Here is an 18,825-nt window from a genome sequence, read left to right as displayed (position 1 = left end):
TTAACAAATTATCAAAATAAAACATTGAGCCAAATCAGTGTTTTTCAATTTTGTATTGTGTCTTGGAGGAAGCTGGCCCTTCGTATGATGAGTGGTTTGGCCAGCTTCCTCCAGGACACAACTGACTTCTTCCACAAACTCCATACTATTAACAACCTCCCTCAGAGCACCATTCTCGCCACCATGGATGTCACTTCCCTATACACCAACATCCCTCACGGCTGCATAGCTGCCCGCCTCAAATATTTACAAGACAATGGACAACCCTCAGATATCCACCCCAAACACATTGCCAAACTCATCCATTTCATCTCCACCCACAATTTTACATTCAACAGCAAACACTTGTCCAAACCATGGGAATAGCCATGGGTACTCGATGGTTCCCCAATATGCCAACCTCTTCATGGACCATCTTGAAGAAGAATTTCTGGACAAATGCACCATGAAACCGATGATACACCTGAGATACATTGATGAACACACTAAGGCCTTGGCTACGCTTGCGAGTTAGCGCAATAAAGCAGCCCTGGGTGCCCTAGCTCACTCCCCGTCCACACTGGCAAGGCACATAGAGCGCTCTGACTCCACAGCTACAGCGCTGCTGGTATTCCACCTCGGCGAGTGGAATAACCTTTGCTGCGCCCCCACTGGAGTGCCACAGCGCCAGTGTGAATTGGGTGTTGCGGTACTGCGCTGCGATCAGCCTCTGGAAATGTCCCATAATCCCCTTAAGTCAAATGGCCACTCTGGTCATTGTTGTGAAATCGGCTGCAGGAATGCGGAAATGCCCTTTCAAAGCTCCGTTTTGGAGAAGCCGGCTGCTTATCAGCTCCAAGAAAAAGCAAGAGTGAGAGAGAGGGGGAGAGGGGTTTGAACTTACCTGACAGCATGCTGACACACTCTCAGCACCCCAAAAACCCACTCTCTCCCGCCCCACACATACACACAACACACTCCCTGTCACACTCCACCCCACCCGCCCCATTTGAAAAGCATGTTGCAGTCACTTGCATAATGGGATAGCTGCCCATAATGCACTGCTCCCAATGCTGCTGCAAGTGCTGCAAATGTGGCTACGCCAGTGCTCTTGAAGCTGTCAGTGTGGACAGACTGCAGCGCTTTCCCTACTGTGCTCTACGAAGGCGGGTTTAACTCCCAGCGCTCTACATCTGGAAGTGTAGCCATGCCCTAAGAAATCTGTTATCTGTGGTCAGGCACTCAGAAACCACAGAATAGGCTCTGAGTAGAAAGTCCAGGATATGCATGTTAACTTACTCAAAACACCCTTCACCAGGCAAGGACACTCCACCAGGGAAGTGGATTGAATCGTAGAACGGGTCACCCAGATACCTCAAGAGAGCCTACTTCGATACAGAAATAAAATGCCCTTCCACTACACACCCCTAGTTGTCAACTAACACCGCACATTGGAAACCATACAGGGTATCATCAAACTACCATCCATACTCAATGGGGACTCCATCCTGGAAGAAATCTTTCCTGAACCCTCTCTTCTGGCCTTCAACAATCCCCTAACCTCTCCAAGCTCATCATCAGAAGCAAACTACGCCTCCGCCCCCCCAGAACAACAGATGCAAAAACTGCAGCTGTATCACCACTGCTACAATAATGACATACCTGACAACACACTTTTCAAGATCTATGGGTCCTATCACAGCATGTGGTATATGGCAGCGGTTCTCAACCTTTCTAAACTACTGTACCCCTTGCAGGAGTCTGATAAATCTTGCATACCCCCAAGTTTTACCTCACTTAAAAACTATTTGCTTACAAAATCAGACATAAAAATACAAAACTATTACTGAAAAATTGCTTACTTTCTCATTTTTACCATATAATAAAATAAATGAATTGGATTATAAATATTGTACTTACATTTCAATGTATGGTATATAGAGCAATATAAACAAGCTATTGTATAAAATTTTAGTTTGTACTGACTTCGCTAGTGCTTTTTATGTCGCTTGTTGTAAAATTTAGCAAATATCTAGATGAGTTGATGTACCCCCTGGAAGACCTCTGTGTAGTCCCAGAGGTACACGTACCCTGTTTGCGAACTGCTGGTATATGAATTATCTGGGTTTTATCTCATCTAGTGCAGTAAATGCCCAAATAACTGTGTGGGTGAAACCAGACAATCACTGTGCTCTCAAATGAACTCTCACAGGAAAATAAGACAAAAACACCCTGTCACCTGTGGACGAATACTTTTTCACAAAGCAATCACTGTATATCTGACCTATCAGTTTTCATCTTTAAAGGAAACCTACACAATACTTTCAAAAGATGAGCATGGGAGCTTAAATTCATTACTCTGCTAGGCATTAAAAATCATGAATTGAACAGAGACACTGGATTTATGGCTTCTTATAATGATCCGTAACCCACTAACCCCCTCTTTTTTGTACTATGACTGCAGAGGTGTTAACACGCCACTCTACCTTGAATGTCCCTTACAATATGTGCTAACTTCTTATGCTGCACCTTGCATTTTGCTGTGACACTGGGAGTACCTTTCCCAGACTTGAATAAGAGTTCTGTGTGTTTCGAAACATCATCTCTTTCGCCAACAGAAGTGGGTCCAATAAAATATATTACCCACTTTGTGTCTCTAATATCCTGGAACTGACATGGCTACAACTAAACTGCATACAACAAAGGAGGAAGTAGCAGAATTTATATTTATTACTTCATTCTGCAAGTCTGAAACAGTACAAGTATAAAGTTTCCTTTTTATCCGAGAATTTGATAAATATGCCTATATATGTTCTTAATGTTGCATAACATCGGAATATATTTAACCCCATGGCACCTGCAAACCACTTTTTTTTGCAGTGTGGGGTGATCAATCAGCCATCAAGAGATCTACAAATTTACGCAGATGCTGACCAATTAATTTCTTGGGCTTTAATTTACAAAGCATAGCACAGCAGTTTTTGTTTTAATCTTTAAGAATGTACATGGGGTGGGGAAATAATATACGAGACATCAAAGCAGTGTTTCACTTCCTATGTTTAAGCTAAATTAAACACACGAATGGGAAATTTTTTTTACTGAGTCTTCAAAGTATATTTTTAAAAAATGCAATGCTAAAATTACTTCTAAAAGCTTCTTCTTAACTGACAGAATTCAGAGTTAAGGCTGGTTTGTCTTCAATTAACCCAATCATTTTAAGAGAGGGCATACAGTATGTCATCAATGTGTAGAACGACCTTCATTTACAAACCTTAATTTAAAATGAAGCTGCCACAGAATTTCCAGTCTGCTGCCCCAGACTGTCAAAGAAATTAGTTTGCAACAGAGTACATGGGGCCCTGAATAGGGTCAGCTTCCCACTTATTGAATGGTAATGATGAACCTTCCATTGTCATCTTGTTTTCATCACTATGCATATATTTAAACATAATACAATTTCTGCAAGTGTCATATCAGTGAAAATATTTATTGCCAAATGCTTATTCAGTGGTGTTACTGATGAACAGGAATATAGAGGCCCGTGTTCATAAATGTAATGTCTTATTCTTTGTCTAATGTCTGTTGCCCTACAGGGTCAAGAGAAGTATGGATTATTAAACGTAACAAAAATTACAGAAAATGGGAAAAAAGTCCGGTAAGTCTACACTTAATTATATCTCCTTGATCATCATATTCTAGCTCTGTGTATTGCTATTTATCAAAGTAAATATGCAACAGCAGATATTAGGATTTTCATAGTAGAACTTTTAATCAGTTTTTGTAAACTCTTTATTCTGGATAGAATTTGTAACACTTCTGAGTGATTTTTGCCCCAGTTTCTCTTTGGAACAACATTTTCCCTACCTCAAAGCTAAACATGTGATTCTGTCAGTGGACTAAAGATCCTAGACTTCTGACATGACAGACTATGGCATGTCAGGTCTCTGGATAAGATCCTGCTTTAGTTGAAAGTGCTCATTCATACTCCATTTGGGTGCGATATTGTGAGGCTATAGCAATTATTAATCAATCCACAGGTTCACCTACTCAGTTTTTGTGGTAATTATCCAAATTGTTCATTTCCAAATACCAATTAAACTGACTGGTAAGGAATATGATGATGAAAGGTATTAATCGTGTATGGCATTAGCAATTTAACTAGAACTTTCTTCTTTTTGTTTTCCCTTCAAATAAGTCTTCCTTTATAGAACTGAAGTGTGACTTTCATAACAAAGCAAATTTTAAATTTTAATCAACACTGTACTAATTCTTCTCCTGCATTCAAATAGTAGTTGTATTCCCTGGAGGAGAAAGAAGCTTCAGTTGTTGCCTCTAGCTATCTTGTCTAGCACTATACCCCATAGGAGAGGAGATGTTCTGGTCTGTATTCTTATTTCTTTTGTGGATACAAGTTTGACTACCACTTTCATCTTTCGTTTGCACTTAAAAAAAAAAAAAAAAAAAAAAAAACACTTTCAGAGAGACTGGTGTGAGGTGTATTTTGATGCTGTGCTATAACTGCACTATAATTGAGGTTGCACTAGAGTTCAGTTTTAATAGGAGCTTTAACCAATTATTTTGTAAAAATCTCATTGAAATGGCAAAAAAACAAAACATGAACTTGGAACACTATTTGAATTTTTCATGGTTTGAAAAATTAATTCATACAAAAAGAATAAGAAGTTATATTATTACCACTTTTGGCAATTTTTTCCCAACAGGATTGTCTCATTTTCCTTTGTATCTTTTTTTTGCAAGAAATCTAGAGCACTCTGGGATCTTCTCCTTTGTTTATATTGTGGTGCCTCGTACTGATTCCTCAAGTATCGGTTTCACGTTAGTAGTGTAAATCTAGAGAGCATTTTATAATTTTTTAGCCATAATGGAAAATGTGCACCAAGGCTAATTTAACAACAAATCATCATTGTGCAAACACTATCACAGTGACTCCTTCACCAAATATCCTCTGAAGCCTAGAGGAAAGCTTCCTGAGGTGGGAAAGAGAAGACTAGGACTTCAAATCTCACCTTTTCTAAATGCTGTTTAAATTTCACTACTCTTATTGACCACAACCCTCAACCCCAACCTAGAACAGTTAATGAAGAGCTGCCAAACATTCACCCACCCTAATTTGTTCAGTTAAATTAGAGAGCTTATACCAGGGGTAGGCAACCTATGGCACGCGTGCTGAAGACGGCACGCGAGCTGATTTTCAGTGGCACACACACTGCCCGGTCCTGGCCACCAGTCCAGAGGGCTCTGCATTTTAATTTATTTTAAATGAAGCTTCTTAAACATTTTAACCTTATTTACTTTACATACAACAATAGTTTAGTTATATAGTATAGACTTATAGAAAGAGACCTTCTAAAAATGTTAAAATGTATTACCAGCACGCAAAACCTTAAATTAGAGTGAATAAATGAAGACTCGGCACACCACTTCTGCAAGGTTGCCGACCCCTGGTTTATACAATATCATTGCCAATACAAAACTTAGATCTCTGGAAAAAAAACCCAATCTTATCCACTGCGCTATGCTGACTTTCAAAGTGACTAACCCTATTTTGGCTTTTTTATCTCTAACCACTATAACACCAGACTCCTTTCCCAGAGGTAGGGATAGAATCCATGATTCCGGATCATTAACCGTTTACTGCTGACTAGTAAACAGTTGTGTAACCCATTGGGAAAGTGTTAAGTCCTCCTCCAATAGCAGGTCTATGGTGGCTTTAGCAGTTACTCCTGTAGCTCTAGTAGTAAGGGATCTGAAGGTCAAGAGGTTCATATCCTGCTGCTGATCTGTGAGAGGTTAGTGTGATTATCTGTGACTTGCACAGTGAATAGACCACTTTAAAAGTAGGTACTTAAACTATGATCTGTAAATTATGATGTGAATCATAAAATACATGTTTCAGTTATTTATCACACATTTTGCTTGTGTAACTCACTGGTCAGTGTGTTGTCACGTTTTGTGCCAAATCAACAGAGGATGTGAGTTTGTGACAGCTTGAGAGCCTGACTCTTTAGGATAAGTTGTAAAGGCTTTTAGCTGTGGAGGTCATTGGTTTAATCCTTTGTGTTGGCCAGCATGGTGGCCATCACTCTTGCAACTGTCCTCCACTGGCATATTTGAAATTTGAGAAGTATGCTTCATTCCATCAGGGAATGGGGAGAGCAATAAACAGATCTGGTGGTGTAATACAAGCACATGCACCCTAGTGCTGCAACTGCATCTGGCTGTATCCAAGTTCTAGAAGTCCATGAGAGGCCATGGAGTGTGTTGGGAAGTGACTCCTTTAGTAAAGTTCCCTCCAGCTGACAGGTTATGCTGTCACTGCTAAACAGAGGGCTGCTTTTGGTGTACTTAGTCTCAGTAACTTTTAAAATGGTGATAAAATGTTAGACACAAAGAATTTACTGAGGCACATCACAGTTTCTCACAATTTTCAGGAGGGTCAACACAGGAGGAGCTTTGGGAAGGTCAGTTTCTCCCTCTGATTTCCAGGCAGGTATAGCTCTTGTTCTCCCTGCCTCTGGTGCCATTTGCTGAGGTACATCAAAAATGCATTAAAAATATCTAGGAAATAAACAAAAACTACATTTTGTGACTGTGAAGATTGCAACAGTGTCCACCCAAAACCTTAAAGGCATGGAAATATCTTGTGCATTCCTTTCCACTTCCTTATTGCCTACAACAGTCAGTAACTCACTCCAATACTCCTTAAGGCTTTCATTTCCACCTACAACAGATACTCAAAAGCAGTAGATACCCAACTTCATCAAACTTGCACTCTAAAACAAAACCTTAAGTGATTCAGCATGTGCTGATTTGTTGATATAATTGATGCGAAGGCATATGAGGTCAGTTGGCTAAGGTTTTATGTTAGAGTGCTATTTTGAGGTTGTGGTATTTATTACTGTTGGATGAAACTGATCAGCTGTGAAATAGTTAAGTGTTGGAGTTGAGAGGAGTGAGGCAGTTCACATTATTTAGAGTGATAATTTATCCATGTGTGGCATCAGTAAGACTGCAGTGTTCACATTCAGAGTATTCTCTTTTCAGATATAAGCGTTATAAACTAAACTTTTTAAAAAAAATTAAAGCTGAAATGTTTCAGAAACCAGTTGGCCACCAAAGAATTATCAGTATGATATACCGCAGAGTACTGGCTCAATCTTACCTCTGGCCTCGGTGATGGTCTTCATCTTTAATTGCTATGACTCTTTTTGCTTAGTTCCACAGATGGCCACTTAAATTATAAATAGGAATAAAAATACAGGTTGTAGTATGGACAGTTTGATGTTATGAGACTACTTTTGGAATTCTAGCTTTTTTGTTGTTTGTTTTTAAATGTTGCATTAATGTAAAAATATTTTCTACTTAACTCAGGTCTACTTTTCCTTTAGTCTAATTTAAAATGTGGAATGTTGTGAATGTTAGTGTCTTGCTTAGACTCAGATGCAATATTACATTTTTTGTTCCAAAGAAGCCCTTGAAAATCATGCAGATAGGTTTAGTATAGCCATTTAGGTTTATGGACTTCTGCTTAAAAAGAAGCAGTATGGCCATCCTGTCTATTTTGCTAAGCAATTTATTATTATTTCATACTTAGGCAATAAGACTAGAAGACATGGCTACTTAAGATTTTTTGTGTTTTACCTCAAGGGAATAGGTGTTCAGAAATGGTAACGGACTTACATTTTTCTGCATTGTAAATACACAACAAATATTCTTTCAATCCAAATACAAATTAGTGTATTCTATCAAATGTGGTACATTTACATCCTGTGTAGGTATGAGGTACCATGATCAGTCAGTCTCATGATTATGCAATGTTTTGACATAACCTATTTAATACCCTGCAGTTTGGGCATGCTAAATTAGCATCTTTGAGGTCATAATTATACACTGTGATTCTTCTAGTGAAACTGGTGGCTTTCATTACTAAATAGCTCTGTTTGGTTTAGACTTTGATGGCCAGCTTGGGGCTATAAACACAAGTTCCCCATCACAAATATAATAGTAGCAATTAAAAGACTTACTAATGTCACTAATGAATATATATGTAGTTAATTGTGCTAACACACCAGTCAGCATTCTAGCAGTGATGGACAATGTGAGGTAGTTTAATTTTATCTGCAAACAAATATAAATGTCAGTATTTTAATTGCAGAAAGAACTGGATGTCTTCCTGGGCAGTATTACAAGGTTCATCGTTATTGTTTACTAAAACCCAAGGAACTGGAACTAGTTGGGTAAGCACTTCAACCCATCTTTTTGCTTTATTTAAATGTGGATCAGATTAAGCACAATAAATTCTAGCAATTATCTGTAGAATCTATATAAAAAGGTACTTAATTATTCAAAAAATGACAAAACAAGGAAAAGGAGGGAGGGGGAAAATAGCTTAGTGTATCAGTCAATTATGATGAATGATAAGAAGAAAACCAAATATACTCTTTTCTGTGTTCCAAAAAAATCTTGTGATACATTCTTATCAGCACTAATTTAGAAACTCGTAAAGGGTTTTCAATTGTCTTCAAGTTTGTCAGAATTGAATAAAAAGACAGCATGTTGCAGAAGATGCTCCAGACCAAATATATCCTTGATTTGTTTCTCACCAATGTGTTTCTGAATTGGGTCTGTTTTTTGTGTGTTTTTTGGTTCATGGATTAGTTAGTAGCTTGAACAGATTTTTCACACTTTGAGGTAAGTTTGAAATAAATACATAAAATTAAATAATAAAGGAAATGCTAAAGCTCAAATTATTACACTGGAAGAACTGAATCAGTGAGTATGTACTTCATAGATTATGCTCCCGATGTGTGTGAAGCAATCTAAGGGCTGGGGGAGAAGGCAGAACACTTACTGAGCTTTTGTCATGGTACAATCCATGCTTTATTGAATTTTGTTTTATGCTGAATGTTGAAAGAAATATTTTTTTCACATGCAGTATGTCCAATAGACAAAAGGCATTGCTTAAGGGTCTTCAAATTTATATCCACACCAAGTTGAATAACAGTTATTGTTTCAATGATTATGTATATATCCAGTTACATCACAGAAATGTCTTGCTATCCATTTTCTTTCCATATTAGATTTTGTACGAGATTACTGAAGTTCTTATATTAAATATATTTGTAGTCCTATTTGAAAACTAATGAATGGTTAGATAAACAGATTGTAATTCTAGCAGCTGTATTTGACTGGCATGTGCTATTATTCTAGCATACTCTCTGGAACTTTTTTCTGCTTGATTCACCCTCTGCTGCTTCACACTGTATGAGCAGCAAATTGGTAATGACAATTTTTCTGAAGGACTGTTTTCATTTCAGAGATCAGAAATCTTGTCATTTTTGCCATTCTATTGCTCTGTAGCAGTAGAGTGGATGGTTGCAGGAAGCACAATGAGAATAGGTAAGGACAGAGAAGCTACTAGGATGGACCAAGAGGTGATGATAGGAAGGAAAGAGGAAAAAATAGGGTGAGGAAGAACAAAATGAAGAGTAAAAGGAATGAGGCAATGTTAATCATATTGGGATATGATAGAGAGTGGACCTAGTGACCTAATGAGATGTTCACACAATATGAATGAATTGAAAGAACAGGAGGGGGTGGAAGCATGGTTGACAAAGCACAGAAAGTGAGCTTGAAACACTTAAAAGGATAAAGGAAACAAATGTTAAATGACTTGTGCATCTATAATCATTCTAATACTGGGTAGAAGACATATCTACAAGCATTTATATTTTAAAGGAAAAAATCAAGTACATAAATGCTTTTCTGTGCAGTGCATGTGATTTTTACATAAATTTAATAACATGGCATATTGAAGAAATATTGGAGAATCTGGAAAGGTGAGCATGGGAGTGGGAAATGCTTGGATTAGTGAAGTGATTAGATTTTACAAGAATACAAATTTTAGTTTTTCTCCCTTTTATTGCTGACTGGAATCTAATTAGCTTAATTTCACCAACCCACTTTATAGAATAGCATATTCACTACAGATGATCATGAGAACTCTGATATTCAGTCTCTGTCATGTATAAAGATGATCCTCCCCTTTAAAGCACATTGCTGTTATTGGTACCCTCTAATCATTTTTATAGGTTTCTGTAGCTAAAGGTATAACGCACACTGTAATCTTCCAAATCAATTCAGAGAATCTCCGGCTGGAGGTTGGATGGAGAGGGCCAGGTCTCTGAGTTGGCACCAAGCAGTCTCTCTCTCTTGGGTGCCTGGCTGGATGGTTCTTGCTCGCATGCTCAGGATCTAACTATCATATGTGGCATCAGGAAGGAATTTTCCCTTGGGTCAGATTGGCAGTGACCTTGGGGTTTTTTGGCCTTCCTCTGCAGCATTTGGGTCACTTACCAGGATTATCTAGGTATATCTCACTTAATTATTTCCCTACCATCTCATGGGCTTCACACACTGGTGCATCTGTTCTCTGCTTGTGGGACATATCTAATCTCCTGTGGGCTGTAATACTTTGGTCTAATTTTGATTGTTGGGATTAGTGTGATGGCCTGTAAGATACAGGAGGTCAGACCCGATGATATAGTGTCCTGTCTGGTCTTAAACTCTGGCCTGGTCCCCACTAAGTCCCCACTTCGGACTAAGGTACGCAAATTCAGCTACGTTAATAACATAGCTGAATTCGAAGTACCTTAGTCCGAATTTACCGCGGGTCCAGATGCGGCAGGAAGGCTCCCCCGTCGATGCCGCGTACTCCTCTCGGTGAGCTGGAGTACCGGCGCCAACTGCGAGCACTTCTGGGATCGATCTGGGATTGATTTATCGCGTCTTAACCAGACGCGATAAATCGATCCCAGAAGATCGATTGCCTGCCGCCGGACCCTCCGGTAAGTGAAGACGTACCCTCTGTGACACAGTTTGTTAAAGTTTGGGAACCACAGCTCTAATTTAAATACAAGTATATATCTTGTCCACGATATGGTAAAAGATTTTCTATTTAGTACCTTAAGGAATGCAGCGTTGGAAATGAGAAAAATATTTACAGTGTGATCAGTGTAAACTAGCCTTTAAATTATCAAGGGAGAGTATCTGTTTTCAAAGACTGTACATCTCTGTTATACATCTTTCACACTTTTCTACTCTCCCTGTACAATGAAAAAAATGAATACAATATTTTAAAAACTACTCATCAGTCATTTGCAAACTCTTACCCTTCAGAAATAACCCATAAGAATATTTAAACGCATGTTGTACAGTCATGTTTAAGATTCACTTGAATCCTATTTAAGACCCAAGATTAGTGTCACCGTCATCTGGTTGAAAAGATTTGTTTAGTGGTTGATGTTTGCTTTTTCTCTTGTGCATTGCTTTATGACTTCATCATTTTTCTTCCTTTTTCTCACCAAGTCATTTTGCCAGTGGGGCTTAATTCCTGAGCTCCTGCTCTCGCTGTTTTCTTCTTGGAAAAATGCTCTCAGTGGTCGGCCTGCTGTCACCTATGTAAACTGTGATCCTGTTTCAGCTATCACTGTATGTGTTCCTGTTACATGCCTCTTGCCACCATACTACTTTATTCACTATCAGTATCTTAAAATAAATTTGAAAGACACATCATTTTACCAAGAATTGCTAACTGAGTTGAAGTAATTTTCATGCCATTTTATGTAACGCTTCATGTTTTCTCTGTATCATCTGTGGGGGTTTTTTTGTGGTGTGTGTGTGTGTGTGTGTGTGTGTGTGTGTGTGTTTTGGAAATGCGTTAATTTTTACCTTATACAACCTTAACAGGTATATTCCAATAATCCTGTAATCACCCTAATGGAACTAAATACAAAAATAATCCACTTCATTGGTATTGGAGTTCTAATCCACATTGTACCAGTCACTGGAACCACTAGTATCTTGACTAATGGAGAGCATGATATAGTATATTAATAGCTTTTAGGACCTGTCTCTAATTCTTTCTAACAATGCAACTAATTTAGGATGTTTGGAAGATATTTATATGCATTTGATTGAATGGTCTGTTTGAAATCTGTCAATTTTAGCTATAAATGAAATACCTAATGATCTCATGACTGCATACATGTCACGTTATGTGTCATAGGACATATAATACAGCTGAAATAAGAGGAAAATGTCAAGGATGTCTTACTGCACAGCATGCAGAAAACGGATGCAAAACACCATACCAGTTTACATACAATAAGACAGCCTTCTTTGGTATACCGTGGATACAATATAGAAATGCTGTATTCTCAGAAAAGAATCAAATATTTGTAGGTTAAAATGTTACTGTTGAGCTAGCAAGTTTGTAAGGGATGGTAATTGGCTCATTTGAGCTATCTTCAGTTCTGCAAAATTCAGTTTAAAAAAAAAAGGTTAAAGCTCAAATGCAAAACTTCAAAATCTACTTTCAGTATAAACAACGAGGAGTCCTTGTGGCACTTTAGAGACTAACAAATTTATTTGGGCATAAGCTTTGGTGGGCATACTTTCATTATGTTTTGATGATGATGGACAGAAATGTTGCCCCCCACCCCCCAAAAAAGTGATGCCATAGTTGTGCAATAACCTTTTAGTGCCTTTAGAGGAAAGGGAAAGAGGCTGTTAACTTTAAATATTGTCAGGCTACTTGAGATTTGGTATGGTTGCCAACATCTCACTTGTGGCAATCACTTTTGATTGATCTCTTTGGTGGGGTTTGCAATAGGACAATATAAATGCATCTGTGCATGTTTAATTAGCAAAATAATAAGAGAAATTAAACTAATGTAAACTCCTTTCCATTGTCAATCAAAATGTGCTGCTGAATGCATGAAATGTTAGGTCCAGATTGCTCATAAATATTTACCATCTGTTGTTCCTGAATACATGAGTGACTATGTGGTTTGGATTTTTGTACATTCTTTCAGAATCTGAACTGATTCTTGAAGAAATTTAGACTTTTAGTTGCTGAATGAGAGCCTGATTCTTAACTGCTTGGTACCAAACGTTTTGCACTATCCACTGCCAACTAATGTAAGCTCAGTGCAGGCAGGAACCAGCTTTTTGTTTTGTTTGTAAGACTTAGCACAATGGAGCCCTAGTCCATGATAGGGGCTCTTAGGCACTATGGTAATACAAATAAGACAAAATTAATAATATTCTGGGAAAATCTGAGTTGTGTGATTTACTAAAATACAACAAACTGCTTTGAAATGTTCAGCTGTCAACCTATACTAAAAGTCTACATTATCTGAGATCTCTTAAATATGTTTATATTATTAAAACTATCTACCATACCATAACTTACCAGTATTGTGCAACTGTGTATATAAAAGAATTAAAGAATACAATTACAAGGCACTATCTCTAATTGGAACATAAAATCTTTCTGGAGGATTGGGTCTGTCTAATTTAAAGAGAAATTCTTACTGAAAAACTTTTCTTCTATCCTTTTGTTGGGAAAATAAAGAAAACAGTAAAATCCCTCCTCCCTTCATTTAAATGATTTAAAAAAATAATAATCAAAAAAGTTCAGCGTGTGTTAGGAAATGAATGATTCAGAGAGAGAATTTTCATTTCATACATTACCAGACTAAGTTGATAGTTTGAATTGGCCTAGGTGGTTGTCAGGTATCCTGTATTTGTGTGTGCCTGTACAGCAGCTATCTCAATGAGCCTGATCCTGAGCAAGGCCTCTGGCTACTGCTGCAAAACTATTTTAAAATGGTTTTCCTGATCATTGGATGGCTGCTTAGAGGCGCATATGAAATGAGGTAGTGTTTTTATTTTAAGTGGTCATTCTGTTTGGCATATAGCTGTTGTCCCCACAGTGTTGGAATACTTTCCCATAAACTAAGATTGTAAAGCCACAAATAATAATTAGTCACCCAACTGCTATTTGCCTTTGAAAAGCTCCTGCTCTGTTCATGGTGAACAGTATCCATGGTACAGAACCATTGGCACTAACAAACATCATTGCTGACAGTCTCAGCAGAGAGGACACAGATTAAATGGGAATGGAAATTGAACCATTGTCATCCTAAAGGTGGTTCCTCCTGAATAGAGCTGAGGCATATTAGTAGATTCACTGTGGAGAAGCTTGCATTGAACTCTCCATGGGTTCCTGGTCTGTGGCTAATGTGAGGATTTTTTTCTCCAGAGCAATCAATCAGCACTCCCCACAAACATTCAAATCACCTTTTTAGAAAGACAAAACGTTTAGGTCATTAGTCTGGAGCCAGGAGTCTCCCAGTGATGGCATAGAAATTCAGTGCCATACCATCAGCACTTCACTTCTAATTTTCCCTTTTTTGGCTAATTAAAATTTTGATTATTAATTTTTTGGCCCAAAATTACCTTTTGTGTTTTGGGAAGACCACAGGTTCAGACCCTTTAAGAGGGAAATAAAAGCTGAGTGATAAGGGGTGAAACTCTAGTGAAAGTTCAGCTTTCCATTTAAGACTTATTACATTACACATGTACCACAGTAAAACCTAATCAGTGTGTTTTTAATTTTTATTTTATTGTTTCATAAAACCCAATGCAACACTCCCTGTTTAACAAGGAAACTAGTGGTTGTGCTGATATCAGGAAAAGAGTGAAAAAAGAAAAAGTTTGAATGGTTTTTCCCATTTGCGTGAAGGACACTTGTGGGTTGTACTTCTCAATCTTTCACAATTTATGTTGGTTATTCAGTGTTTGATTATTAGATTAGACAGTGAAATTGCTTTCTGTTTCTGTGAACTTGCACAGTGCAGCAGTGTTTGTGTTGCAAATACTACAGGGAAATGTTTTAAGTAAAATTTTAATTGTAAAATCAATTGGGTTTTATGAAACACTCCTTAAAAACCAACATCCCGTCAGTACACCAGACAGAGGTTTTACTATATTCTACAAGGGTGTATTTTTGCCTGTCTAGTAAAGCCGTTAGTATTTTTGAAGTCCAAGTGTCCAGGTGTTGGTTAAATGCTAGAATGACTTCACCAAATGCCAACCTGTTTACAACTTTGGACAATCTATGCCCCAAACCATACTATAATCAAATTATAGTTGTACAATTGTTACATTAAAAAATTCTGTGTTGGAATTGGTTCTTTCATTTAAAGCATTTATTGGTATCTGTACATTTACCTAGCCTCAAAAACAGACCATTCTTTGGAAACATTTAGTTTTTCATGGTACCGCTTCTGTTGGGTAGTTGGGCAGAACACTGTACTTGAATTAACTGTGTGTAGACTGTAAAATACTAAGCTCTATTATATATGCGGGGCTACACTTTTTAGGGGTAGCTAATCACAGAAAATCATTATTTATTCTTTCTTTCAGAAGTTTGGGGTCAATCAATCTAAGCCAGAATTCACAGTGGATCTCAGAGGGGCAGTTATTGACTGGGCATCAAAGGACAAATCCAGCAAAAAGAACGTTATTGAGGTGAATTTATTTACTTTTCAGAAGTATGGCTTTGTTTTGGTGGTTTACTGTACTCCAGGGGGGAAAAAAGCTTCTCTAAACTTCAAACAAACAAAAAAATCAGTCAGTTGGAGTAAAGGCATACGTGCCCCAGGACAATATCAAGATAAAGGTTTTTCTAAAATATGTACACATTACTGTAAGTGCAAGCTGTTTACCTTTTTAATATAGCCTATAATGTATAATTGCTTTTAAATTTAGGTTAACTTGTTCTTTTTAGTGGCATCAATTTTTGAATCATTATATGGCACCTGAAAGCAGTAGCCAGGAACTTAATGTTAGCTAAAACCAGAATACTATATTGTCATTTTAACACATCTCTTAGAAATAAACTGTTGTCATTTGCTGCTAAATAGAATTCAATTTTGTGTGTATTTTGAATAACTTTAAGCACTGATCAACATGTTATACCCGTGTCTTATTTCTTAATTATGTTGTGAGAACTGGATCATCTGATAATACCCCTTGGCTGTATACCTTGTATACCGGACCCCCACTAGAATGCGGGGTTTTGGATCCATGCATGGTCCCGCATTAACGCGGGGACCGTGTTACCATGGATTCCAATGAAGGTAATTCAGTTTGGGATCCATGCGCGGTCCCGCGCTATAACTAAATTTGCGCTATAAAGACGCACGTTCTAGCGAAGGTCTGCTGTATTTATATTATCAGCATAGCTAACTACGGCATGCTGCACGTTGTTCTCCTGTCTGAAAATTAGAAGACAAAGGTCACAGATAAATATAATTAATAGTTACAGCATTTAAAATTTCTATATTAATCAAACAATAGTTGTACAGCATGTATGCATGTATACACAATAAAGAATAGTTAAGATTCACTTTAGGGTTTGATATCTTGTCTGACACACACCGGCTTGCATTGTCCTATGAGTTGCAGCTACTGCACATTTGTGGTCATGTACAACTGTTGATTTTAACTTAACATGGTATTAAAACACTGAATTATTCTGAATATTTGTATTTTGTTTTAATTCTAATGAATATTTCTTTTCTTTAAAGCTGAAAACCCGGCAAGGAACTGAACTCTTAATTCAATCTGATAATGACGTTTTTATTAATGAGTGGTTTAAAGTTCTTAGTTATACTATCAGTAATCAGGTATGTACTTAAATCTTGAAGATATTTTTTTCAGTGCTGTCATAGTTAGAAACTATTTTGTGACCTACTCCATGATTCCAGCCCTTCAAGCATTAAGTGTATCACTCATGCTTTCATTTCTTCACTTCTTGGAAAGGGAGTATATTGGAGGTGGGAAGAGGAAAGGGCATTTAGTAGCTAGTTGAGTGATCCCAGTTGACTGGCTAATGTAATAGCACTAAGCATTGATAAGGGGAGAAGGGATTGTCTAATGGATAGGATGCTCAACTGGGACTCAGAAGACCTGGATTCAGTTTCCAGCTCAACTACAAGCTTCCTGTGCAAGTTGCTTTCTTGAGCAAGTCACTCGATCTACCTGTGTCTGTTCCCCATCTGTTAAATGGGGATAATACTTTTGTGGTGAAAAGGCATTATGAGAATAAAATCTGTGTATGTCTGATGTACTTGAATGCTGCAGTGATGAGGTCCATATAAGTACATAGATATTAAGTGTAGACTTTTTTGCTTGAGTATGTCAGTCATTCGCTTAAGTTACATATGTTTAATTGCATGTAAATTAGAGTAATACCCTTCCTTGGCATAGTGTGATATTACTACAGTTGATTGTCAGTGCCTCCCTAGAGAAAGCATTATGCCAAGTGCTTTTTATTTTTTAAAAGAAGTGAATTAGACCTTTTCTCAAAGAACAATCTCTTGATACTGACAAACTGTAGTTACCATTTTGTAGGGAAGCTTTATATTTGGGAAAGGTTATTGAGAAGGTGGCGGCGGTGAGGCAGCTCCATCACTATCTAGATTCTTAAGATCTGTTACCTCAGTCAGTTTAATTTTAGAGCTGGGTATTGCACAAAGACTGCAGTAGTCTTGATTGTTATCTTTCTGGTAATGAATACAAACTATTTATTGCTGATTGAAGGCAGATGACAGTCTAAAACGGTGTTCTTGACCACGAGATGGTGTTGGCACATGTGTGATCCCCAGGCACAAGTAGAAAAATCTATTGAGTGGCTTAACTCCTTTCTTCATACACCCACAGGATAATTTTGGGCAACTGCTCACCTACCCTGAGGGCTTTCTCCTGGTTAACATGTATATGGTATGAATGTTAATTAAGAGTTAGGGCTGCACTGTCTCCAGTATGCAGATGGTCTCAACTTTGTCTTCCTCCTATCTGACCCCTGGGCCACAAGTGAGTGGATTATCCATTGTTAACAGTTTTCAGTTTAGCTTAGGGCTAGCTTGGTTGAGATTTAGTCCAGACAAGAATGAGGTAGAGCTTGTTTGGCTTGGGGAGGCAACTGATAAAATTAGCTGAGTTTATTTCAGCTCCCTTGATTATGGGAATATGTTTAGAGCACTCATGCACATTCCCAGACAGGAGTCTCTTCCATACAGTGGTGTGCGTCTCCTGTCCAGGAGCATGCGAGCCACTTGCCCACACTAGTGTGACCAGGGACAGCTGCCAGTAAGCCTGGTGTCCACCCCAGTGAGAGAGGCTAGGGGCAGTACAGCCACACCAGAGGAGCTGCCTGGGCTGGGTGCCGGCTCCTGCGAGCGGCAGCCTGACATGCTGCTGCTTTTGCCGCTCCATTTCCTGGTAAAGCCCTACAGCTCCACAGATAAATGCTTATATCTGTGGATATCTGCATTGTCAGGTATAAATTTTGTATCCACTCAGAGCTCTAAATGTGTTCCCATTATTGGTAACAGTTGTGAAACCTGGAAACAACACTGGATTCACAGCTGGTTCTGGATATCCAGATAGCAGCAGTGGCCAAGAGCGCTTTTCCCCCTGTGGCTAGCTAAAGGGTTCCAACCTCGTTACATATATCCTAATCTTTGTCACTTCAGGATTCAATTTCTGCAATATACTGTACAAGGGACTACACCCAAACACCATTCAAAAACTTCAGCTAGTACAGAATGTGGTTACCCATTTGGTTAGTGAGGTGTCTAGGAATGAGCATGTTACACTTGTTCCATGATGTCAGTTGAATTCCAGTTAATTTCTCGGTGAAGGTTTTGGCTTTAATTGGTTTAGTCATAAATGGTTTGAGATCAGCCGAGGATCTGAATGGAAGAGGATACTGGCCAAGTGTTCTCAGTGAGAGATCCTTATCTCTGGTAGCCTTCCACTGTTCTAATGAGAACTTGAGTGTATTGATCTTCAGGGCATCCTGGACTTTATCTGTTCTCCTAGGCTTTTGAGAAGGCAGCAGGGAATGAGGAAGGATTAGGGTTAACTTCTAGCCTTTTTGAATGGATAATTGATTTAATTGCTGGATTT

At 38.2% G+C, this 18,825-nt stretch overlaps 1 protein-coding gene across 8 annotated transcripts in view; it reads left to right on the top strand.

Annotated features, from left to right (window-relative positions):
• ARHGAP12 (Rho GTPase activating protein 12) overlaps positions 1 to 18,825 on the top strand; it is a 150,606-nt gene that overhangs the window by 115,351 nt on the left and 16,430 nt on the right. For 3 of the 8 annotated variants that reach the window (XM_054020892.1, XM_054020888.1, XM_054020895.1), the window contains 5 exons: positions 3,573 to 3,634; positions 8,156 to 8,237; positions 11,368 to 11,490; positions 15,274 to 15,378; positions 16,440 to 16,538. In XM_054020892.1, coding sequence (XP_053876867.1) covers positions 3,573 to 3,634; positions 8,156 to 8,237; positions 11,368 to 11,490; positions 15,274 to 15,378; positions 16,440 to 16,538 — 471 coding nt within the window. The remainder of the gene's footprint in view (positions 1 to 3,572; positions 3,635 to 8,155; positions 8,238 to 11,367; positions 11,491 to 15,273; positions 15,379 to 16,439; positions 16,539 to 18,825) is intronic. The other 5 variants (XM_054020894.1, XM_054020891.1, XM_054020893.1 and 2 more) reach the window with 3 other exon arrangements.

This window comes from Malaclemys terrapin, chromosome 2, assembly GCF_027887155.1.
Source record: "Malaclemys terrapin pileata isolate rMalTer1 chromosome 2, rMalTer1.hap1, whole genome shotgun sequence".
Lineage (NCBI taxonomy): Eukaryota > Metazoa > Chordata > Testudines > Emydidae > Malaclemys > Malaclemys terrapin.
Note: the sequence above shows the minus strand (reverse complement) of the source record. Positions and strands in the feature narration are given on the sequence as shown.